The following is a 25,747-nucleotide window of genomic DNA, read 5'->3' on the forward strand; positions in this document are numbered from 1 at the left end:
GCAACACTGCATATTTGTTACACAATTAGCATTTGTAATCAGCCTTGTATAATTCTTTTCTGTAGTTAACCAGATGGTTTTCATCGGAAGTGTTAACTATCTTTTTGTAATAAACTTGATGTATGATTGTCCAAGTTTCAGTCATTTGTTCAGGATTTACATTCACTGAAATGTTAGTATTTAACGGTCTGTTTTTGACCTACCTCTCCCCAATTTTTTCTCATAAAAAAAAACAGTTTCTGGATCTTCAGATATGAAGTACAGTATATGAGTTGTGACCATTAAATAACGAGACTGATGGCAGAAGTTATGTTTAATTATATTAAGTACATTTTAACTCCATTCCCATTCTGCACCCACACAACGCTGCATTCTTATTTTCCATTGTTCAAACCAGTTCTGTAACTTATTATCTGTCAACTATCTCAACAGCTCAGTCATTTTCTTCTGTACCTTAGTAAATGATGCAAAATGGGTTTCCTTCACTTTTGAACTAAGCATTTTTATGACACACGGAAAACTACAACCTCATCGAACACTGTGTGGCAGCAAACTATCTGTGCGAGAGCGGTAAAACCTGAAAAGCCAAAACCAATTGGGATAGTCCAAGGTCAATGTCTCCCCCCCCACTACCTTTCAACTCACGCAGCATGGTTTATTTTAACAAGTACAGTCTTGTTATTTAATAGCCACATTTTGTATAGTATAGTGTTGATGGTGGATAATTTGGGAGAGTGGTATAATCGTATATACAGTACAGTAGCTATAAAAATATATAATAAATCAATTATAAAATGTTCAATTGAATTACTAAAGGTCTATATATATCTTTATACATGCATTAGTTTTTGTATTAAGCATTACTTTTTTAGGATAACAAGATTCTAATAAATAGTAATAATAGTTTTACTCTATTTTGCAGATGAAACAGTCCTCTATATACAAGTTATCATCAAGGAGCCCAGGGCTTAAAGTGGTCTTGGAGAGGTGGTGGAACTCCTCTCCTCCACTGCCTACTCCCCTACCCCCCACGCTAGGCGGAACTGTGTATAAGAAACTGTAAAGTGAATGGCCGGTGTCCTGGGGAGTGCCTTGGCCCCCAGAATATTTGGGAGCTATGACAGTGTAATGGTGAGGCACTGTGCACGCGCTGTATGTGCAAGCCCGTAGCGAGTGAGAAATTCACTTGCTCCGGGGCTCGCTACAAATGGGGCGGCTGTCGATGTTGATAGACAGCTCGCCCTGTTTTGTAGGTGGGAACGGGGGGGGTAGCTGGACAAATGGAGGCATTCCTGAAGGAATGCCTGCTGTTTGTGGGTGGCCTACTGACATCACTCGTGATGTCAGTAGTGAGCCTCCTGCTCTGTTTGAGCAGGAAGTTCACTGGGGCTTGCAGCAGATGAGACCCTACCACAAGGGTCTTGTCACAAGCTTGATGGTCGCGATAATCGTGACCATCACCTGGCCGCTCACAAAAGCTGTGGGTGGTCACCCACAGCTTAAGGAGTAGCCAGGAGGCCGGGTTAAAAAAAAAGCGGCCACCCTGCTTTTTGCAAGCGCCTCTGAATGAGGTCCTCAGTTTCACCCCGTTCCAGCCCACTTTAACCCCTGAAGGAGCCCCAATACCTTTCACAGTTCTTGGCAAGCTGACAGTCTTCCTTTCATTTCTAGCACTGCCGTTGCAGTGAGAAACTAACCAACATCAAGAATCTTCCAGTGTAAGCGTTGGAACCCTTTTAATACAGTAAAATCATAATTCATAAATACAGCCAGTTTATTTAATCAACACATAAACAAACTAATGCTAGATACCCATACAGCCTAACAAGGTATATAACATTTAACCTGAGTTATGCTGGGCATACACAGTCAGATAATTTGTCTGTCAGATCGAAAGACATTTTATCTGACAGCCTGAAACCCAACAGATATTTTGTCCATACCCTGTGAGATGTTTCACAATGTATGGCTATGATATCTATATTCATGGGGTGGAGATATTTCCAGCCTCTGCAGTGCAAATACTGAGAGATGTGGCCGACCAATGATTGGATGAGCAATGCATGTTGGAAGACTGTCCGATCATTGCTGATTGGTCAAGGCTATACGCTATGTAATTATTGGTCCGATCTGCAGAATATTCGGCGGATTAGTCCGATAATTGCATAATGTATGACCGGCTAATAAATATGCTGTAATTGCAGGGCTTTACTGAACTCAAACTGATTCAGAGTGAACACTTTGCTGAAGACTAGAATGGCTTCTGTGGCCCCATTCAGCTTTTCCTCTTTGTAATATACTCTGCCTTACAACTTAATCATACAGCTGTGTCCTCCTACATTGTTACTGCAGTCGTACCTAACAGCCCTTCTCTGTGCGCCAGCTAATGTGTGACTCTGCTAGCGTCTTTTTTGCATCTTTCATCCCAAAATGCATTTCAGTCACAATTTGATGTGCTGAGAGTGCACCCAGGATACTGCACTGATTAATTTAATATGTGACATTTGTATATCTGTGTGCGATATACAGTACACAGATATATCACATGCGACCTACAGTAAGACACATTTTTGGGCTAAAAGACACTCTTCTTGGGCCACATGGAGAATTGAGGCTAGATTTATGAGGACACCTCTATATTCTACATCTCTTATTTCTTCTGCTGCCAGCAGTTCTTGATATGTCAGCAAATCCAGGTCACCTTCACATCTCCCATACTCTTTATTCTCATTCTGCACACCCTAAGTTCAGCAAACCTCAAACATAACTGTCTCCTGTCACTTTAAAGATGCTTTAAAAGTGTTTTATGGAATACATGATCTGTTAGAAACTAACTTACATCCACGACTTCTTCCTCTTAAAATACCTCAGTCTTCTGGAAAAAACAGAAACATGACCGATGCTATCAGACGCCTACCTACAGCCCTTTCTCATGGTCTTCCCTATGAAATTCCCACCTCTTTTCTGGCAAATTTCTACATTTCCTGTCCCGCATCTTAATCACACTCTAGTAGCAAAGTTCCAGCTTTTCTTTCTTTCTTAGGCTTGACTACATTCTCACACATTGCATACAGTTTCCTACATTTGAGAAGCATTTCTTGGGAAACTTTCTTGCTGACCAGATGGATTCTATTTTATGTCTTATATGTATTGATCTACATCCATAATATTCAGATATAACCAGTGGACCTTAATATAGTTTCACTTTGTATGATTTACAGTTGCACAATGGTCCATTTGTGTGTGTGTGTGCGGTGTGTATGTATATAATTGTGTGTATATGTACTGTATGGAATATATATATTTGCATACAGGTTAACAGACTAATTACATAACAGTATGTCTTGATATTGGTAAGTCATTTATTTATTAACAGTTTCTTATATAGCGCAGCATATTCCGGTGCGCTTTACAATTGGAACATTAATAGAACAAAACTGGGTAATAGCAGACAGACATAGAGGTAGGAAGGCCCTGCTCGCAAGCTTACAATCTATAAGGAAATAGGCATTGATACACAAGGATAGGTGCTATATATTGCAATTTGGTCTGGCCAGACTGCAGAGGTTCTTGGTGGGCTGCATGATCCAGTCACACAGGAATGTCGGCCAAATGTCAGGAGGATGTGAAAAAAAGACAGTGTGTGAGGTTATGTGTGGACTGTGAAAGGGGATGTAATTAGACATGGAAGCTATGAAGGTTATTAAGAAATATTTGTGGTAAATGTAATAAAATATAACTAAAGGATTTAGAATGATAATCCAGTATAACGTACAAATGTTTTCTATTGCAGATATTCGGGGATTGCAGGTATTTCTGGACCAGGCATCAAGATTAGGGCTTGATGTATCATTGCAGAAAGTGGACAGAAACATTAGCAGGGTGTTTGCCAGCCTTTTTACCTCTATGAAAACAGAAGAGCTTAACCGTTACAGAGACACTTTGCGGAGGGCGATTTTGCTTCTAAGTCCAAGAGGGGCACAAAATTTCATCAATGAGGTCAGTAACATTTTGTTTTGCTAACTATAGGTGTGCTTATTATTATTTTGTTTTTAAGTTTACAAGGTTTATAAAAGGTGTGCCATGTCAGATAAGTTATATTTTGTATTCACTAAAACTGTTTCTGGCATACTTTAGTTTATTCGTGTTATTGTTTTGTAGAGAAACAACAGTAATAAAAATGGTCTGTAAGAAAAATATGTACAGGGAGCTAAAGAAAAAATAAATGCAACTAAACATAACTTTGTCCTGGGCAGACAGAATGAAATTGAGAATTTTAAACCAAAATGACCTCAAGAGTACATAAAGTCTGTCATTCTACCAGTGACAATATCCTAATGTCTTTTCTATCAAAAGCTTCTGACAGAGTTTTACTACATCGATGCAATGGAGCAGAAAGACCATCCGCTTTATCAATGAAGAAATTTATTTATTTTCAAGGTCAAAAAACAAACAGTTGAAATGCACAGTTCAAAATGATAAGAGCTCTGAAGCAAGAATGCTAGAAAGTAGGCATTATAATACAGAACATCTTCGTGTGGCCATACGATTATATCAATTGATCCTTCCAGAAAGATGTTGTCATCTTGTCACATTTTATTTTATGCCTTGTGCTTATAAAGTAGAGAGGATCCAATCAATTTTCAGTTGCAGCAGTTAAAAACCATAGTACTGTATATATTTGTGAATTCAGGTTAATAAATTAGAGCTAAAGTCTATTCAGTTTGGCTTAATGATGATTGTATAAGTATTTGAGTTGAGAAAAGTGATTTATTTTTTTATGCAACACCTGTGAACAGTATATTTTCACTATGTAGACACCAGAATGTTGAATATTATAATGTCAACTCGTTGACATGTAACAAGTCGACATCGTGTACTCTGTCAATATACTGTGTGCCGACATTTTTAACTCTGACATATTGGATACATAGGTTATGTCAGAGTTCAAACATGTCGACATACTGTAAGTCGACAGAGTTCATGCAAACCTGCGTGCTAACCGTGAAATACATGAAACCTGCAAAGGTTTTAACAAATTTAGTGTTGTTTATTTGTTAATTGTGAGACAGCTTGATGAATAAGCTCTGTTGACTATTTCTGAGACTCCTGCAAAACTGATAATTGCTGGATTATCAGTGATCTTTGTTTTGGCTAATAAAGATTAGTGCACATAGCGTTATTATGAGGTGTGACAGTTACCTTTTTAAATGGCAATTAAAACAAAAAAAGATGAACTATCCACATATGATGTTAAAATATCAGGTTAATAGCTAATGAAAGATAATCTTCTTGCTGTTCTATTTAAAATTCCAGGTTGAATGTTACATTGCAACTGTCTGTTCTGGTGAGCCAAAAAACTGAAATGGTAAAGTGAAGAATGCACAGAGATTAACTTTGAGTAGAATTTATTTGTTTTTACGCTGGCTGATCAGATTCCTGTGTTTAAATCCATTGATGTGTGTTGAGCACTTTTGTCAAGCCTATCATTTAAGCTTATAACTCGTACTCATGGGCACTAAAAATTGCATCTGTAGTGTGCCATGCTATGGGTGCTTTTAGCATGGTGCTAACATTTACAAAATTAATTTTCAATGAACCCTTTTCATGCTTACCACGCATACACAATTTGCTGTATGCAACTTTGATCCAGAGATGCCTTATTATTGGTACCCATGCCATGTGTATGAGGACTTATTATTTTTTATATTTGTGAAACTCCTGAATTACAGCTCCTCCCTATTACACACTTTCTTCAAAAATATCAGGCAAAGAAATTAAAATTAGTTATTTATTTTTTAAAGAGGTTTTCAACCTTAAAAATTTATTTGACTAAATATTTTTCTTACCAATAATAGTACTTTGATGCACTCTATTTAGCAGGTTACTGGCACTTACATGTAGTCAGGACCTCTACTAATCTCATTTTGTGCTACTTGGCTCCATATATATAGCAAGGCAATCCGATGCAGAAGTTCTAAGGGTTTCAATAAGTGCTGTTCATTAAGACATCTCATGCTAGTGGAAAAATGATAAGTGCTATAGGTGATTGTCAGGGAGGCACAATATAGTCCAGGTACTATACTAAATGCAGCAATTGATGACCGCATCATACTGGAAGGCCTACCAGAGAAATTGAATGGCAGATAACCATGAAATAGTGTCCATGGAAACACGGACTTAACCACTTTGCATCCTAAAACTCTATAGTGCCCCTTGAACCCATGAGGGACCTAGAAATTTAACATATTTTTTTCACTTTAGAGAGAGTGCATTTTCTTATCTTTTACCTTTTAAAAAGACCTTCCATGCAGAAGGTCCAGAAAGACACCTAATTTGTTTTCTTAATGAGGAGATCTGACAATCAAGCTTCCGTTATACAACTAAGTAAGATGCAGAGCTTGGCATTGGGCTAAACTAAAGACATTGTCCCACCAATATTGCCTAACTACTAGAAGGCAGAGAACACAAAAAACTAATTTCTAGATTATACCAAAATTACGTTTTAAGAAACTTGTTTTGCCCCCGAAAGTGACAAACCTTTGTTGGAGCTGTGTCAATGAGAAGGGAATGTCCATCCACATTTGATGGCATTATTCAAAAATTGCATTATGTCCACTTGTTTGTATTCTTCATTACTGGTACTCCATTCTCAAACTCAGGGGGGATTTGTCAAACCTATATAGTACATCCTATAAATTGACACAATTGATTGCTATGGACAAAATCACCACTTGTCCTCGTTAGAGGGTTTGATACATTTCCCCATAGTGTCTGTAGTGATGATTGGGGCCATTTTAACAACACTCCTGGCTGTCATGGCACTTCAAGGCTTCACTGATCAAACTTTTCTATTTCTAAGCAATGAATGGTCCCCATTCATTAAAGGACCATGTCAACAATGCAGATCTATGTTAGGTAGAGATTCTCAGAAAACAACTGAATTTAGGGGTTCTGAGTCAAGCCAAGTCGGAGTTCGGAATCACTTTGAGGTACCGAGTCCCAGGTTCGGATCTTCCCGCGGTTTGGAACTGATTTAAAAAAACAAACTCAGGTTTTAGATTGCATGCAAACAGGTCAAAATGACGTTAACTGAAGGCAGTGATAGAACAAGGATTGTGGTGGTATTGCTGCTGCACAGATTCTTGTTGAGTATGCATTCTCAGGCTTTGTACAAGGAAGCTTTTGCCAACAAAGCCTAATGAATCTTTTCCAGTAATAGGCCTTTTTGACATTTATTAAACAGACATTATAGAGTGGTTAAGATTGTCCCCAGTCTGCGCAGGCAGAAGACCCGTACTGCGCATGTGCAGTATGGGTTCTGCGTGTTCGCACTCAGAGCAGCAGCAGACTGTTGGTGATTGACAGTTTGCTGCCATTTCTGGGCAGGGAGAGGGCAGTGATGTTCTCAGTTTCCCCAAACAGAGGAGTGTCGCAGATATTGGGGGGGGGGGGGGGTAAGAGGCCAGGACCTCCACCCGCTGACAGGCATTTCCTGGCCTCTTTTGTGCATCTGCATTCGCCAGCTTGAGTGACCCCGTGGTCACTCAAGCCAGCAATTGGATCACGCAGATGTTCCGCTGCTACGTCTATGGAGACAGTTTGAAGCAGTAATGCATGCAGGGAGTGTGATGCATCCTGCTGCATTACCATAATAGTGCTATCGCAGCTGCTATCATGGTATCAGCTGCAATAGCAAAAGCGTGGGACCTTGAATCACCCCCTATATTGGAATACTTTTTAAGTCTAATAGATCTTAACCTTGCTGCTGTGGTATAATTTTTGTCATCTGATTTTTATTTATTGTTTCATCTATCTATATAAAGCCTATCTCTGTCTTTAACTGGTCCATTCCATCTTGCTGACATCAGATTTGGAGTAGCATGACACAGCTGAAACTAGAGAAGGCAGGAGAGTGTAGTAGAGTCAGACCAGACTACTCTCCCAGAATGTGGCCTCCTGCATAATAGGCTACCCTCCCAGAGTTCATTTCCCAATCTTCTAAAGTGGGTTATGGTCCTGACCCTGCTTTGCAATGACATGATTCATGATTTACAACATCATGCTCCCCACTATGAGTAGAGTGCATATAACAAATATAGATAGGATAGGTGTTATGTCCGATAGATCTGTGGGGTCTTTTACAACTGTAATAACGTAAAATGGAGTTTACCCCTGGTATGGTTTGAAAATTTTGACATCTGCTATAGTGAGAGTTCAACGAAGGACACCCCCTCCTCCCGTCTCTGTTTACTTATAATCACACCGCATTGTCACTGTAACAATACGCCCAGTCATTTACTGTAATGGTTTAGGGCTCAAGTAATCATACAAGTTATGCTATTTGACTGCATTTTTCACACTTTGCTGTTCCATAAATTCTTTTCACTGCTGACATAGCAATTTGCTGGGAACCTACTAGGTGTTTTGCTGAGTTGCATTGCATGCTTGAGTTGACAACTATTACTGTATTGTACTTCAAAGTAAGACAGACTTTAATGCGTACTGTGATGCACACGGTAATGCTGTTTGTTCATTTGGCAACAAGTCAATGTCACTGATGCCAGCTTCTCTTTTGTGGGACAACCACAACGTATTATATAGTAGCATTTACTCAGCAAATTGGCTGAAAGCGGCAGGGTGGCTAGTAAAAACAAGGGTTATATAATGAAAGGGTTCGATTCAGTGGCCAGGAACTGATGCATGACTCCCAGGTATCTTTTCAAAGAAAGTCCCAACCATGCCAATGCCAAATACCCAGAAGTTTGTCGTTGTCATTTAAAATGAAAGTATCCGTGAAATGGATTGTGTAACTTTGCCTGAACTATCATTTTGAATATTGATATTTTGTAAGGCGGTTGTAATTTATTACATCTGCTGGGATTCTAGAGCTTGATAGTAGCCAATACAGTTATGTAAGACTCCTTTACAGGGTGTTTGTGCTGCTGACTGCATGCTTCAATAAAATAAGTTTACTTATCTTTAGGTTGTTTAGTTTTTCATATGTATTTTTGCCAAACTCACATGAAAAAATATAAATGAGAAACACTCAATAACAAACAACAAGAGTTAGCAGTGCCCTAAGCACATGCCTCATTTTCCATCAGCTTCACATTTATAACAATTGGTGCAGGTGTATTGCAGAAACTCCACCCATGGCTCCAATGTAATCTGTTCTATAGCCACAAATCAGTTAGATGAGCAATAAGCTCTGCAGTAAGTAAGTATTAGGTTTATTCTAAAATAACCAAATTCTTTAATATTTCTGGGGCTGCATCCCTTTTTCAGGCAGAACTTTGCTTTGGCTATTGTGAAATAACATTACATATATCTAATAGCACTGTCCACCATGACTATATTATTGAGCCGGAAGCAGAATATGACTGGATTATGGAGAGTAAACATAAGTGCAGTAGTTGAGGATGAGTATGAACCATAATAATGGCAACAAAATTGAATTTGAAGTTTTATGATAAGGACATCACATCATCTAAAGCACAAAGCAGATAAAAGCTCCAGCACTCAAACATTTCCTGAGTAAATGCTTCAATATCATTTTGAGAAAGCTAATATACTAAAAGGCACTTTAAATGTGCAGCTTAGCAGCAGAGTGCTATAGTCTCATTGGGATGCAGCTGAGATCCTGACAGTTGGGATGCCAGCACTCGGAATGCCAGTGTCGACATCTAGACACCAGTCAGAAGCCAGACCACCGCCATTCCGATGATAAGTATTGTGGTTAGGGGGGGGTTTAGGGTTAGGTTTAGACTGGGGAGAGTGTTAAGGGTAGTGGTACATTTCGGATAATTACTGCCAGGTGTCGGTATCCTAACCATATCAGGATGCCGGCATTGGGATTCTGATCCTGATTTCCGTACCCAACTCATCTCATATTCCTTGTTATAATTAATACTAATACTTCTATTACTACTACTACTTCTACTACTCCTATGATTGTTGTTGGTCACAAATACTGTGCTATGGCTGCAATCATGGATATTCCACCTGAGGCTCTTGTTTGTTTCAGGTGCCTCAAATATCCAACTGATTTCTCTCACATTTTAATACCACCTTATCTGGTGGCCTCCCCACTCACCCAGAATAAATGAATGAATAGGTGCACATGACACATTACTTTAGGCCTCCTGATAAAGTGTGGTATGTGAGGAACAAGGTGACTGATAGAAGGGCCAAAATAGGTACAAGGGAGGGAAGCGGTAGGATAGCACTAACGCTTGCAGTCTCTGCAGGAGTGGAGGTTACTGCAGGATACTAGGCCGGGTGGTGATACTTATGTAGAATGCTGTAAGGCAAGGAGAGATCATCTTGCCACTTTATTTTGTTCTAACCCTGTATTAATAACAAGTTATACCAAATGTTATTTTCCTATCCACTAAAATAGGAAACTATTATTGCAAGCATAACATAATTCTGTTCTTGGCAAACATATTACTAGAACATTTTGAGAGAATCAAAATAATGAAATGTTTTAGTTGGTAGACATTGTGTTCCATGCAGTGAGCTGCTTGGGTTTTTTGTCTGGGGGCAATTCATAATACAATGACTATGTTCCAGAATAGTCTTATCTTTTCATGTTACTATGTATTCAGCGATCATACGAGAAACAAAATCACTGCTTGCCATGTGTGCCAGCCATTATATGGACTTTTAATTGTAGTCATGCTTATTAAAGCTTGTAATGCCTCTTGAGCTACTGTAATTATAGCTAACCTCAGGATATGAACAGTAATTTGTTTTCATACTATGAGCATATACTGTATATTTGCCATTGGATTTACCAAATGTTTCAGATACATTTAGTTGGTCTTCTTAGCCAGGTTTACACATTTGAAGGTTCAGAACAAACAAATAAAATAATAAATAACAGAATGTATGGAATGAGGCAAAAAGCAGACTTAGGGACATTTTTTATCAAAGGGATATTGCGGGTATTCCCAAGACAATGTCTGTACCCCCAGGATTCAAGAAGGGGGGACTGCAGCAGATATTCATTAGCCATTGTAGTCTATGGGCTACACATTACAAAATTGTCCTGGACAGGGATGCAGAAAAGCAGGTATGGGTTGTAATTGTAACCAGTGCTCGAAGTGGGAATTTAGAGGTGGGGGTATGGAGATTGAATTTTCTCCCCCCCCTTCGGCCCCATCTTCCATTTCACCCCATTGTAGTTCTCACCTCCCGCACACGTCTCCCTGCCTGTTCCCCTCTCACGCCCTGCCCTTCTCACTAATCAATTCCCTTTCTCCCCCTACAATACTAACTGCCTGCTTCTCTCTGTCTGCCCCTCTCTCACACCATTCCCTCTCTCTAATTCCCACTGACCTGTGATGCTGGAATGGAGCCACCGGGGCCCGGGAGTATCGTGTCTTCTTGGTTTCAGTTAATCCTGCGCTGCTATTAGCCAATGAGACACTGCATTTGGCAGCATCTCATTGGCTGGTGGCCCGTGAGCCCCGGTTGGCCTCTTATATTGAGATATTGCCCATATATAATATAAAGAAGCTCAAAAGGAAAATGGTGGTGCACTGACAGAGCAGTTATAGTTATGTATAATATACCAGGGCCTTAACAATCCTACCTAGGTTGGCTGAGGAGTACACTAATTACTTAGAACAGACCTGCAGATGGAAGAGGTCTCTAGTCCAAGTAAATTGATCCTCCAATGCAGGCATGGTAACAAAAGGCAGCCTGGGGAGCAGTGAGAGAGGAGCACATCCGGGCTCCTGATCCTCTGGAGGAGGCCGCAACACCCTGGAGAGAGGGCCGTAGAGGATTTCTCACCTCGTGCAGACACCGGGAGCCAGGGGTGGTATTGCCGCTCAACCGGAAGGACCATCGTTAGGGGGACACAGGAGCGCTGGCCTGTAAGGCCGCGTCCAGTCTGTCGTCCCAGTGATTCAGCACAGGAGGTAGGCTGTGGTCTGTACTGCTGCAGTAGGGCTGTGTAGGGCACCAGGAATGAGCCACAAAGTAGGTGGGTGACCGTGGGAGCAGACTGGGCACGGTCTGGGTGAAATTAGCCTGGGGGGGGCCCGTATATCGTAAGAGGAAGCCAGGAGCTCTAAACACCTGCGTCCACTCAATATTGCTTCCAAGCCCACCTCAGTAAACCAATACTTTTTATAGTTTGTGTCAGTAATACACACGGATTGGCTGGCGGCCAGAGCATGCTTATTTAGTGTAGCCGGGACCCAATGCTCTGTCCCGGCTACATGCCACCGCCACCGATCGAGATGTGCCCCTGTCGGGCACATCTCTACACATTGCCGTCGCTGTTCCAGCACTGGGATCCTATACTGGATGCCAGCACTGGTACAGTCTCTCTTCTGTGGCTAAGATGAAGTGGAGACGGGAAGTGGCGGTATATCATGCCGCCATATACCTCCCCACTTCGACCACTGGTTGTAACCATTTGTTTCCAGACCCTAGAACACTTTCACCAGTGATTGGCCCACTTTTGGGCACCTCATTCTCTATTTACTTGCACCTTTTTTTTCGCTCAACAATTTTTAAAAATTCCAACAATTTATTTATTTTTCGAGTTTGACGAAAAGGTTAATGGAGATATATAGCCAGTTTGTGCAACACCAGTTGTTTTGTGAACTGCAGTAGCTGCCTGCACATGAATAGTGTTGTCAGCACTCGTCTGCCAGGTAACACTGATGGGGACATGTTTACTGTCTGGAGTCACAAGTACATAAAGGGACAGGAGGTGGGCAGGAAGTCCTAATTGTAAAGCAAAACAAAAACCCACATTACACCAAAAAGTGGCTGTGTTGTTGGCAAATGATTGTTACTCGTGTATGCATGCACTTATTAACTCACACAAAAAATTAATAGAGAACAAGAAGTCTTATTTTATATAAAAAAGAAAGACATCTAAAGCACAAATAGCCTGTTATTTATTGCAACCAAGCAGATGATCGCAGTATGAATTCAAAGCATATAACATCATTGAAATGTACTGTCTGGCTGGTTGCTATTGGCTACAGAACATAGTTGTGTTATTTGCATAATGTTATTAAATTAGTCTATATTAGTAATTCTCATTTTACCCTTAACTTAAACTGAATTTGTAGAACATAAGTGTTTTAAAAATACATTTCCCTTTTCCCATAGGAAAAGCGTGTCAGAGTAAATAACCCTCATGTAAAGTACTGTGCAACAAGTAATATAGTAAAGCACTGGATACATAAAACTTTCAAATGTATGAAATATCTTGCACTTCAGATTTCCTCCCCTTCCGATTGGTTGCTAGGATTTACTTGTCGCTCAAAATTTTAGTTATGCAAATTTGCGTAGTGGACTCCTGAAGCACACTGTGGTCTAATGAATCTATACCACAATGACGTATGACATTACTTCTGTTTTGTTTGTGAACAATACAAGGTGTTCTATTGAGCTACATGGTTCACATGTAATTATTTTTCAATGTGGCTGCTTGATCTCGAAACCAAATGAAGTCCATAGATGTAGGCTGTTTAGATGCTAATGAGTTATGGTAGCAGCTTCCCTAATTAAAGCTGAAGTGTGACAGGAACTTAAAATAGCTAAGATAATAAACCTTTGTCATATCTGTAATTATCATAAAACATCTAACATAATTCTTTATCATATTAAATAGTTGCAATACATTAACATATACATTGCAGATGTTTATCAACAGAATGTTTAAACGTTATATCGTTAAAATGCTAATTACTTAGCTTGCCTGGAAGTTCTAAACACTTAAATGTGGCTTTATTACTTTTATATAAAAAACATGTATTATTGTTATACAACTGTAGTGTTAAATTTTTAGAATAATGTATCATATTAAAAAGTTTAGATTAGAATTAGTTACCTCTGGGTGTGTGCGTGGGGTGGGGGAGGGGTGGGGATGTTAAAATGTTATAAGGAAATCATTCTCTTCCCTATTAAGAAACCACATACTGTACATATAATGCGGAGAGATGCGTAACTTTGTGATATTAATGCATTAGCAGAGGCGTCACTTAAATGCTGTGCGCACCTTGGCGCATGCTCGAAAGGGGCCGTGGCTTCATGGGAAGGGGTGTAGCCACGCCCCGTATGTGTGTCGATATTGGGGCGTTACCGCCTCCCGTTCTCTGCACACAGTGGGCTTCCCCAGCGCTCCTGCAGCTGCTGGGGAAGCCCACAATCTCACCCTGCCTGTCTCCATGTCATGGTGACTTCATCCCACGGGGTGACACCAAAATGGCAGAGCAGCTCTGCTATTTTGGTGTCACCCCCTCGGATGGTGTCACCCAGTTCGGCCCGCACCCCCCTAGTGACGCCAGTGTGCATTTGACATATAGTTAACATCCTGTTGATGCTGATCACTATAAGAAATGGCTCATGAGCATATTTACATAAGTTAGCTTGCAGAGATAGGTGTATATAGAAGATGCCTTCAACTGGCATAGATAGTATATACACCTCTTTTACTCCTGGAAAGAATCATTTTATATGTGCCGGGTTTATCCCATGAAAAGTGGCTTCACAGGTGTAGTAGTAAATGTTACAATCACAGTACACAATTCTTAATATCACTATAATAATGCAATATAATATAGTATTAACATCATTTGGAGGGATTCAGAGGCATTCAGCTGATCAGTTCAAACAGGTACATATACAATAGTATGTCTTTGCATGCAATGAAACATGATCTCGCATATGTTAGTACTTTTGCTGCATCTGCATCTTACACTAATGCTGTAGTCGATTTCTTTAACACTGAGACACACACTTGCAGTACCTTGCACCTGAGGAAATCTGTCTCTGTGCATCTTTAAACACACCATCGGAAACACCATTGAAACTTTCACCAGTCCTATGGCAGGTTCAGTTTCTCCGTCCAAACATTGGGCCTGATTCAAAGCCGGACGCAATTAGCGCTCACTTGTCCAGAAAATAGGGGTGGCTATTTAAATGAACCATTCGCTCTTTGCGGTCTGTTCACGCCTCTAGGTCTGAATGAGCGAACAAAACTTGCGGTCGTTTTTTGGAAAAATACGCCCCCTGGCCGCTCGCATCCTATGTCATGTCCGCTATTTATTAGATTAATCGAGTACATCGACCAGCGTATGAACTGCTCGCAATTCTTGTGGTTGGTTTTTGCTACCACAATCTTGCGTGCAGTTCTGGCTATAAAATAACCCAGTGACGTGGTCAATGATGCTGCTGTTTTAATTATGCACACCCATAAAACTACCGTTTTGACCTTTAAGCACGCCTGCGTTCGGATCTTCACTCCCCGTTTTCAAGCACCTTCCCCTGCTACTACCCACATACGCCTCATTCTGTCACTCAAAATAGCAGGCATTCGCTATTTAGCGAACAAACAAATTTCAGCCGCACTGACTGGTTCGCGCATGCGTATAACGATCCGTACGCATGCGCAGTTGGGCAAACATCGCTCGGCGCGAACGAGCGGCCGCTTACGAGCGGCTCTGAATCAGGCCCATAGACTCCTGTGTGAACAGCTTTGCGCCTGTGGATGCAACTTCTGTCAGCGACATGCCCACTACTGCTTAACCACCCCCCTCTTACTTCCCAGGTACATCAATTAAAATCCACACTCCCTGCACCCAAATGTGTAAAGGCGTCTCCGTGCAGTAACACTCAGGAAGCATGCACAGTAAAACATCGGCCGACTATGTGAACATTGGCATTTAGCTTGTGGCTCAGAATCAGGCCCTAACTACAAGTGGTTTACATGCTGACAAGTCCTGCTGATACACCATGGCTATTCGCACAGGCTGGAAAGATAAAGTTGTAACATTATGAAGAGGTGTCTTATCTTTGCAGTATTACAAACTATTTTTGCTATTCTATGGTACACAGTACTACTAGTCACACAACAGGTGTACAAAGTTTTCTGTGTTTAAAATGTATCTGTGCTTAAATAAATTCATACAGTACAAACTCCAGCTCCATATTTCACTTCCTAGGAACCAGCATTTGGGATCTCTGTTGCCAGACCAGGGGGACTGATTTTCTCAGGATTTACTTCTATATCTAATCAAGTTTAATCACATTTATCCTAATTCAAAAGGTTTATATCAGTTGTGGCTACAATATATAGTACACTCATTAAATGTATGCCCTTTATAGTAGTGCTTTGCTAGTTCTATTATCATAGATGACTGTGATTTCTTTGTGCACATTTTTTTTTAACTATAAAATCTGTTGAAAATTTTTTGTTTAAATTAAATATTTTTTTTTTTCTGACTAAATTAGTGCTCCCTATTTTGTTCTTAATTTGACTTTGTTTAGGTACACAGTAATCCCTTTCAGGGAGCAGCGGCCTCTGCTCTTGTTAATTTAAAGTGATTACTGGCAGTTGTTTTTATGTCAGTTGTGCACCTTAGATATCTATTTTTTGGGTTATTCGCCAACGTGCTTGTTGAACCCAATTTTTTTGAGCATTTTGTGCATTGAATCACTCGAGGTGTGAGGCACAGCAGATACTTTATTGGCGTCCAAGGGCCATTGGTTTGAGTACATCTCTGATGGTGGAGGGGCATGCACATAACCCATTCTGCTCATGTGAAGAACGGGTGTTGCGTCATTGCATGCAGTGCCCCTAAACCACACACTGATTGATAGGCTGCGGTCATTTGGGGTGGGGGTGGTGCTGTCTGTGTTTTCCAGAAAATGGGGATGCGTCTGCCTCATTTTTTGGAAGTACTGAGGCCAGTGTCTGTGTCTTTCAATGCAGATTTACTGGCCTCGCAAGCGAGCAGGAGGTGGCCACTCTGAGTAATGATGAACGATGCTGCATAAATTGTGACAGATTGTTGAGATGTTGATCCATTCCTGTATTTTCGGACGCTGGCATTGGATCTGAGATGCTGGCAAGTGGCATCTTTTTCCTTCAGATGCCTCCTGCAAACATTAGCATATTTTGCACAGCAGCTTTGTCCAAAGACACAGCTGCTATGGGAAAGCGCACAACTCTGTATCAGGCCCCATGAGTAGGAGGCCAGAAGAAGTTTTAGCTGTGGATTTTGTGAAGCAGATTATATGTAAAAATTGCAGTATTGTATAACTGTTGTTCAAACAGGAACAGATACAGACAAGCTGTGCATTTTCCATCAGGGCCAAACACTTGCACTCTTGGTTTAACGTTTGATCTGCAGAAGTCTATATCAGTCCTTTGACTGGCCTAAGAGCTTAATTTCCCCCATTGTACAATAAAATGTTCTGTTAGTGTTTTGCACTTACAGTACTTAAAGGAAAAGTCTGTGGGTGGCATAATCGCCACAAATGGACCTGGATGCATTGATTGCCAAAGAGTCTCAGCAGAATTAAACTACTAAAACGAGGTTTGATCTACACAATAAATTTGTATTTAACACTCTCTTCAAATGCCTTAAACATAACACATTTAACTTAAGTAACATGCTGATATTTTACTTATAAAATATTGCAGTAATTGATGACAACATTTTGGAATTATGAAATAAAAAGGCACAGTATAGCACAAAACTGCATAAAAAGGCACAGTATAGCACAAAACTATGCATAAAAAAGGCACAGTATAGAACAAGACTATGTATAAAAAAGGCACAGTACAACACAAAACTATGTATAAAAAAGGCACAGTACAACACAAAACTATGCATAAAAAGGCACAGTATAGCACAAGACTATGTATAGAAAAGGCACAGTATAGCCCAAAACTATGCATAAAAAAGCACAGTATAGCCCAAAACTTTGCACTGTACAGACCTTTCCAAAATGTCTTCTATCATTTACAGTGATCCAATTACCAAATTCCCCAAATATAATTAGTGTGTTTGTGTAACTCAACATATGCACAAATAACTTCTTAGGGCTGTATCTGTATGTTTGTGTGCAATCAGTTCTACATAAAAGCTGTTTATTACAGTATGAACATTTATTAACTGTACCAAAGTTTTTTTCTTTGGAATATTTTGCGAATTGTTCAGCCACCAAAAAAACATGTATACAATTTGTATACTGTAAACTAGAGATGTGCAGTTTGGTTTTCCTTAAATACGAACACACCCGAACTTAGGGGTTCCGGGTCGAATTGAGTCCCAGTTCGGAATCACTTTGGGGTTCCAAATGGAACAGAGTCCCGGCCGGAGCCGGGTCTGTGGTCAGTTCGGAACTTTTGATTTAGAAACTGAAAACTGGTCCAAAATACGTGATTTTAGCTGGTTTTTTCTTTTTTATTGATTTTTAAGGAATACAAAACCGAACCAAAATATGATGATGAATTAGAACCAAAAACCAAAACACCGGGGTGTGCAAACATCTCTAGTATAAACTGAGGGCCTGATTCAGCAAGGATCGCTATTCTGCTAGAACGTACGCACCGCAGTTGCTAATATTAGTGGGGAAATGCAAATGTTTGCACTCACATTGCGATCACAGCTTACCATAAGGACGTCCACTTCCCCATACACACATCCATATACTTGGGCAACATAGCAAAATAATCGGTAACATCGGACCCATACGCACAGATAAGGCAGGTCACACCTCACTCAGGAATTGCTAACATCAGTACACGCTATGAGCTCTCATGCTGCATATGGTATTGCAGTGTATAATTTATGCACGCCCCTACAGCGCCGTCCCAATGCACTGGCACACCTGCGTTCACCCAAAGTCACCACCCACAAACGGCACTTCCTGTCACTCAATGTGCTCGGGGTCTGCATCGTCTCTGCAAATGCATTTCCCATCGCAATAGCTAGTTCGCTCGCACAGTGCGATGCATGCGCAATGCGAATTGATCGACCAATTGCGTGCGTCTTTGCTACTGCAATCCTTGCTGAATCAGGCCCAGAGTGTTCTGAAGAATTTTATTCATCTCCTAAGCAGTTGACATCATTTCTGCAAGGCTATGCTTGCAGTGCAAAGAGCTGCACAATCAATAGCTGGCTGGTATACTATCTAAAGTCAAACTGCAGCTTTGTTTTTCCTTGCCTTGGTTACACATACACTTGTTTTTCTTTTTAATAATAAAAACCTGTAAGTCATGTTGTCCCCTTGTCCTTGTATATCCCCTGATAAACACATCTGCAAAGCATTTACATTAGATTCGTTCTGGGCTGCTCATTACGTAGAGATAATATGTCACAGCCACTGATTCAACAAATTATCATGCGGTTCAAAATCTATATGATTTTAATTGAAATAACTGTTCTAGTGAGAAGATACTACAATGAATAAATTCTATCCTTGTACGAATAATTAGTCTCTCCATGGGTTTATAGAGGTCCTTTCTCTGTATACACCTTATTATGAACTAATTTACCTCTATCTAATTCAGCCAGAAACATCTGCTCCATGATAGGTATCGGCATTATGTTATTACTTGCATACAATGGGAACATGGCTGTACTAAAGGTGTAGTTCATTCACTGAGCCTTGGATATGCTGAGAATTCAAATTATTTTTTAAATAAGTATACTTATTAAAAATGTTTAAAGAACATTGCAACCTATTTTAGAAATGAGTGGCTTGAATTTCTGTTGATCAAATTAGGACATAACATCTGCTGCTACATTGTGTAAAAGTTGATGCTATAGCATGCTTCCGTCTTTTGAATAAAAAACATTGCAGATAAGTTTTGCTGCCAAATGGGGCAAGTTCTGTGCAAACCAAGCAACATGTCTATGTCAATCTATTTCCCCCAGTAGGCATATCTAGTGCTGTTTATGGGCAAGTTCAGCACCACCTGGTGGAACCTATAGCACATTGCAGAGAATGCCACCAGACGGGGGTTGTGTGTGGGTGGTCTGCCATCAAAGGCTGTATAGGAAAGGCTGAAAGTAAGATTTTTATTTTACTGCAACACAAGAAGCACAACCATAAAATTACTGCCTGATAAATATGATTCATCGAGAACCATGGGGACCCAATCATTTCAGGTGATTAAACAGAGCAAAGTAAAATCAATTGCTATCGCTGCAATAAATCTTTCATTGTATTGTGGGGCTTGATGAATAGATCCTAAAATCGTGATCTACTGTATCAAAAAAAAAAAAACTCAATCAAACTTGAACAAAAGCATTTTGGACTTCATTATATTTCTAAAAATAAATAAAAGAATGATGAAAATGTACTTACTATTGTATACACATACTGGCTAGCCTATCTATGCTAGCCCACATCATCTCATTTGTAGTGTGTGAGGCACAGCGGAGGTCATCCATTTTGGGAGGTCTCCCAGTATTCTGAGAGACTAGGGGCCTGACCTGATTGCAACTTAGCTGCAAATGCTCCTGCTTTGCATGCATGGAACAAAATGGTATATTTGCCCATATGTAAGTGGGCCGCACTTATCACATTGCCTTGTTTTGATGCTGGTCATCAAATGTGTGCACTTTCACCAGCCTACTGCTTGGTGCAAAATATGTGTCTGGAGACATACATGTTTACCCTTGCAGACAACTATACACAGCCCGCAGTTCCATCATCATGCCCTGAATTTGTCAGAATGCCTCATTACAGCCCAATAATGCCTCTTCACTTACAAGTGGAGATGTGATTGAAATGCGCACAACTCTGAACTGGCCATACTTGCATACACTGAGTTCCACAGCATGCGCAGTGTGAGAATATGCATGATATGCTTTGCAAACAGGCATAAGTTATTCTGCATTGGCCTGTAGGTGACTAGATTGGGGCAGCTTAAGAGAGGAGGGGGCCCATCTACCGTCTCTAAATGGGCCCCCTCCTCTCCTGAAGGTGGCACAAGCGTGTAGACTCAGAGTGATAGTCAACTACACATTTGCAGATCAGGGGTACATGGCACCCATGCCATCTTCCTTTGAATTCTCTTCTGTGCATGTGCAAATCTACAGGAAAATGGCTGCCATGTCATGTACCCAATGATTTGTGCAGCATTGACATGGGACTCCAAGTAGGTGAATATTATATATGGGTGCAGGGTGTGTAGTGTGGGCCCCCATTGACCCAGGGGCCTGTGTGCAGTGTACAGTGCACCCAATATAGATAAGCCACTGTGACAAGATCATACTTGCCTACTTTTGAAATAAGCATTTCAGGGAGATTGTGAAAGCAAGACCTGTGAGCGTGGCGGTAAAGTGGGCGTGTACAGCTACATATGAGAGCAAGTATATAACGGCTACATAATGGAGGTACGGTGCAAACAGGGAGATTGCTAGACTCTTCAGGGAGTCTGGGAGATTGCTACAATTTCAGGGAGTCTCCCTGACATTTAGGGAGAGTTTACAGGTATGGACTATATGTATCAAACTTTTGAGAGAGACAGGATAGGATGCATCAACACAAAAAATGCAGGTAAACATTTGAAAATGCATATTTCAATGGTTTCAATGCACTTCCCATATGCATCAAGCTATGGAAAGCAAAACTTTTAGAGCTTGTTCCCGATAAGCCTATGGACTTCTTTTTGGAGCATTCCCAAGGATCCCCAGCAGCTCGCGAATTCACTTGCGGATGGCTGAGCATGCGCAGGAGGACTCACGGGTAATTAACCCGGAAGATTGCACACTGCAAAGGACAGTTACTATTGGAAGAGCTGTACTTTGCTTAAATCTACATGCTACTACTAACACCTATATGCATGCGATCAGTGGCGGGATGCATTTAATTAAAAATGTGATGCATCCTGCCCATAAAGTGAAGTTGCCCACAGCAGCCAATCAGCTTCTATCTGTCATTTTATAGACTGTGCTAGATAAATGATAGCTAGACACTTATTAGTTGCTATGAAAAATGTCTCCACTATATTTCTTTTGAAGGTTTGGTACAGCTCCCCTCTAGGAGAGTGGTTAATGTTGTAAAATGCTTCATGTATGCAACTTTTGCCATATACAATATACATGGGTGGCAAGAAGGGGGGAGTGGGTACTAATTACCCAAGATTGATTGAGAGGCCCAGCGAGGGCCCGGGTCTGTCTCCCCCTACCTTCCCATACGTGCCAGAGGCAGCAGCATGTGTGTCACTAGTCCAGCACTCGCTGCTGTATGCTGGGCTGCGGTTGGTTTAGGGAGGCTGCTGCTGATCACCAGCTGCAGTCTGCTCTGGATGTGTGTGGGGGTAGCGATCACACTGATTTCACCGCTATTCTTGATTTGCCACCGGCTAAAGGGCACACTGCATCCCCCTGTGGATCGCACTACACCCCTTTACGGCACAGAAAATTACATTTGTTTTAGTTTTATTTTTAAAAGGGCGAGCGGCCACACCTCATTACATTAGGCCACGCCCCAAAAAGTACCCGGGACCAGCACAGTTCTCTACGGCCCTGACAATATATAGGGCTCTATTATTTATTAAGCAGTGCATAGCATTTTGTTCAGCAAAACTGGAAATAGCTCATTTACAGTACTGCTGTGTGCTATTTATCTGCGGCACTTAGCGACGTTCACAAAACGCATATCTGTGGGTGGCTGCAAGCATGCGTGTTTCATATAAGCCCTTCACTTGCAGTGTTAGGCTGCCAGCAGCTGAGAAGAGGAGACTTCGGAGCAGGAAGAGAATACCACACATCGCCAGACAGGTAAGAAGTAGAACTTATGGACGCTGGTAATCAAATCTGATAAATAGAGCCCATACTGTAGCATTGTGCATACAGTTAATGTTGTTGTTTTTTTTATTATAGACTGACTGCTAACTTGTTAAAAGAAGTCCTTTTTTATTTGTTTATTGAATAATAGAGCTTACAGCCAGGGTTACCATCAGAAATTTTGGGGTCCGGTACTGACAAAATAGGCAGGGCCCCCCCGGGGTATAGGGCAGACTTGGGTGGAGTTGTGGATAATGTGGGTAGAGCTACTACGGGGGTGGTGCATCAATTGGTGTGTAAATCAGGGATGGTTAGACATTGTGGAGGGGGGGAACAAGGTGGAGAAGACTGGATATTAATAGAGGGGACCAGGGCAGGGAAGGCAAAAAAAGCAGGGGCACTTGGCTAGGAAGAGTGGATTGAGGTGGCAAGGGGCAGGGAAGACTGGTTTGGTCTGGGGGGGGCAAAGGTCCGGGAAGGCAGACTGGACTAGAGGAGAGGCAGGCCAGAAAAGGCTGGTAGGCTTTCTAGACATAGGGGTGCCGCAGGGAAGACTGGCTGAACTAGAACAGGGAACACAGGCTGGTTGGCTGGAAAAAAGAGAAACAGAACAACCTTCCCCCTGGCGCTTGCTATAATATCAGACCAATATAAATAACTGGTTACGTTCCTTTAATGAGAAAGAGTCATATATGTGTTCCTCCCAATAGTCAATTGCTTCCAATGGTTAAATCATCCTCTCCAATGATGATGTATTTCTCATAAGCATCGATGAAATACCATGAAAAGGATGAGAAAAGAGAAAAATATAGTGTAATACCATTTAATACAAAAAACAGATAAAAACAATTTCAAACAAAAAAATCCTGTCACTGGAATGGAGACTAATTACCGGCAGGGCTTTTAGAACTGTGAGTAACTTCCCAGTTACAAGTTCTAATTAGCAAGATGATACAACGGATCGTGTTGGAGTCCCGGGGCTCCCTCTCTGGTCCGCAATCTGCCCGACAATGTCTGCTTCCAGATAGTCACTTAACCACGCCAACGCGTTTCTACCCGCACTCGGGTCTTTTTCAAGGCTGAATAGGCAAGTGACGAATCCTACCAGAAGATCCTCTTTAAATGATTGGCTGCTGTTCCGCGAGCTGTGATTGGCTTGCGGTCGGCTCCATAGTAGATCAAATGCCGCAGCACCGATGCTCTTCCTCGCCGCTGCCACCCGGGCTCCCTCTCTCTCCGGGCCCGGGACAGGAGGCCCAGCAGTCCCCCCTGATGGCGGCCCTGCTTACAGCTATGCTATACTATAAGGACCAGATGCACTGCAAATTGTTTTGGTACCATATAAGTTTGTTCCCTTGAAGCTCTCCTCTCAATATGCTACTCCTTTTTATGTTTTGAAATGATTACTCCATATACAAAATTGGTTCATCAAGAGACTGGACTATTGACAAAATGTTTAAACAACCTCATCCCTGTGTTGCCTTTCAAAATGGACATAAACAGCATAGCTAAGGTCAATTTAAATTTACCATATTAGGAAATGAAATCTTTGTTAAATATTCATGATCTGAAGTGCAGTGCAGTGTAAACGTATTGCAGACACTGTGAAGTTTCAAATTAAACTCCTAATGTTCCAACTGCATTTTGTGGAATTATAGAGAGAATCAAACAGAGCTTAATAATCTAACTCCTACAAGACGTACCCCAGTCCTAACATTTGTCATTACTGAATCTACCAAATGCAAATATTTATACAAAATTAAATGAAAATGAAGAATCATTAAATTGAAAAAAATTAAAGGTATTAGCTCTTACAAAACCAGGGTTTTCTTCGGTGTAATGCACTATTAAAATTGTATTTCTGTGAATTATGCTGGCATGCAGGTATATAAAATAGAGATGTGCAGGTTCAGGTCTTCCCACCAACCTCAGATACCAAAACAAGTCAAAACTTTCCTGGCACCGGATTTCATGTGATTTTGTATTTCATTATCTTCCCAATGTTGGATCTTGCATTTATTTTTTGATTGCATAAAAGTCCCTCCCTTGTGATTGGGCACCATTTGAAACACAATATCAGAGGGAGAGGGTGTGGACTATGGGCTGCAGCACAGTGAGACACTTTGTTGTGTGTTTTACAGCCATGCACTGTGTTTAAAAAAACACAAAATGTATCATTGTGTTAAAGAGGCATTGTGTGATTAAAATAAATGCCATATGAGCACTGCAGGGCACTGTGTTGTTTGTTCATGGCTACAGGCAGGCACTGTGCTCCTAATTGCTTTATGTTTTGTTTAACAATGCATTAAAAGGGCACTGTATTGTTAAAAAACAAAAACAAAAAAACTATAGAGGCAATGTGGATTGTGGGCTGCAGCACTGTGTTCTGTGTTATGTACTCAGGGCTAGGCACTGTGTTAAAAAAATAAATAAATAAAATGCTGTATACATGTGTAAAAAATATTAGAATTACATTGTTGTGTGTTGAGGCTTTGTGTTAAAAAATAACATCATTAGGATGATTTCTAGAAGCGTTGTAAGGCACGGTGTTAAAAAATAATGTCATTACTAGGAGCGCTGTGAGGCACTGTGTTGTGTGTTCAGGCACTTTGTTCAAAAAACGTCATTAGGGTGCCATTACTAGCAGTGCTGTTTGGCACTGTGTTGTGTGTTTGGGCACTGTGTTAAGAAATATTACAATAAAATTGTGTGTTCAGGCACTGTGTTAATAAATATCATCATTACGGTGTCATTACTAGGAGTGCTGTGATGCACTGTGTTGTATGTTCAGGCACAGATGACGTCATCTCCAAGCGCCACTGAAGCCGAACCAATCGGCCAGCTTGCAGCGCACTCCAGGTCATCGTGACCCGGAGTGCGCTGTTCTCACAGCAGGGTTTCATGGGCTACACCAGTGTTAAACCCTGCTATTTACCTGGGTTGGATTGCCGGGTCACTCGACACGGCGATCCAACCCTCTCCCCTTTTACACCAGGGAGCTGCCTGGGTTAACCCTTCAATAACCCGGGTTTTAGCTCTGGTGTAAAAGGGGTATAAGAGGCATATCAGTGTCAACCTGTTAGAAAAGCTCAGGGATGTCATAGCAAATAGGCTTACCCCGCTAGGACTCAACTCGGGATTTATAATTTCTGATAACGCAAGTAACATTGTGAGAGCATTAC

The 25,747-nt window shown here is 41.0% G+C and overlaps 1 protein-coding gene across 2 annotated transcripts in view; it reads left to right on the forward strand.

Moving 5' to 3' along the window:
* Window positions 1–25,747, forward strand: part of LOC148453485 (glutamate receptor ionotropic, delta-1-like) — a 681,738-nt gene that overhangs the window by 562,588 nt on the left and 93,403 nt on the right. The window contains exons 4-5 of one of the 2 annotated variants that reach the window (XM_088462067.1): window positions 3,794–3,999; window positions 4,357–4,904. In XM_088462067.1, the coding sequence (XP_088318193.1) occupies window positions 3,794–3,999; window positions 4,357–4,419 (269 nt within the window). In that variant the 3' untranslated portion in view covers window positions 4,420–4,904. Of the gene's footprint in view, window positions 1–3,793; window positions 4,000–4,356; window positions 4,905–25,747 lie in introns of those variants that run through there. The other variant, XM_088462068.1, reaches the window with a different exon arrangement.

The sequence above is a fragment of the Taudactylus pleione genome, unplaced genomic scaffold (assembly GCF_031769625.1).
Source record: "Taudactylus pleione unplaced genomic scaffold, aTauple2 ptg001143l, whole genome shotgun sequence".
NCBI classification, from domain to species: domain Eukaryota; kingdom Metazoa; phylum Chordata; class Amphibia; order Anura; family Myobatrachidae; genus Taudactylus; species Taudactylus pleione.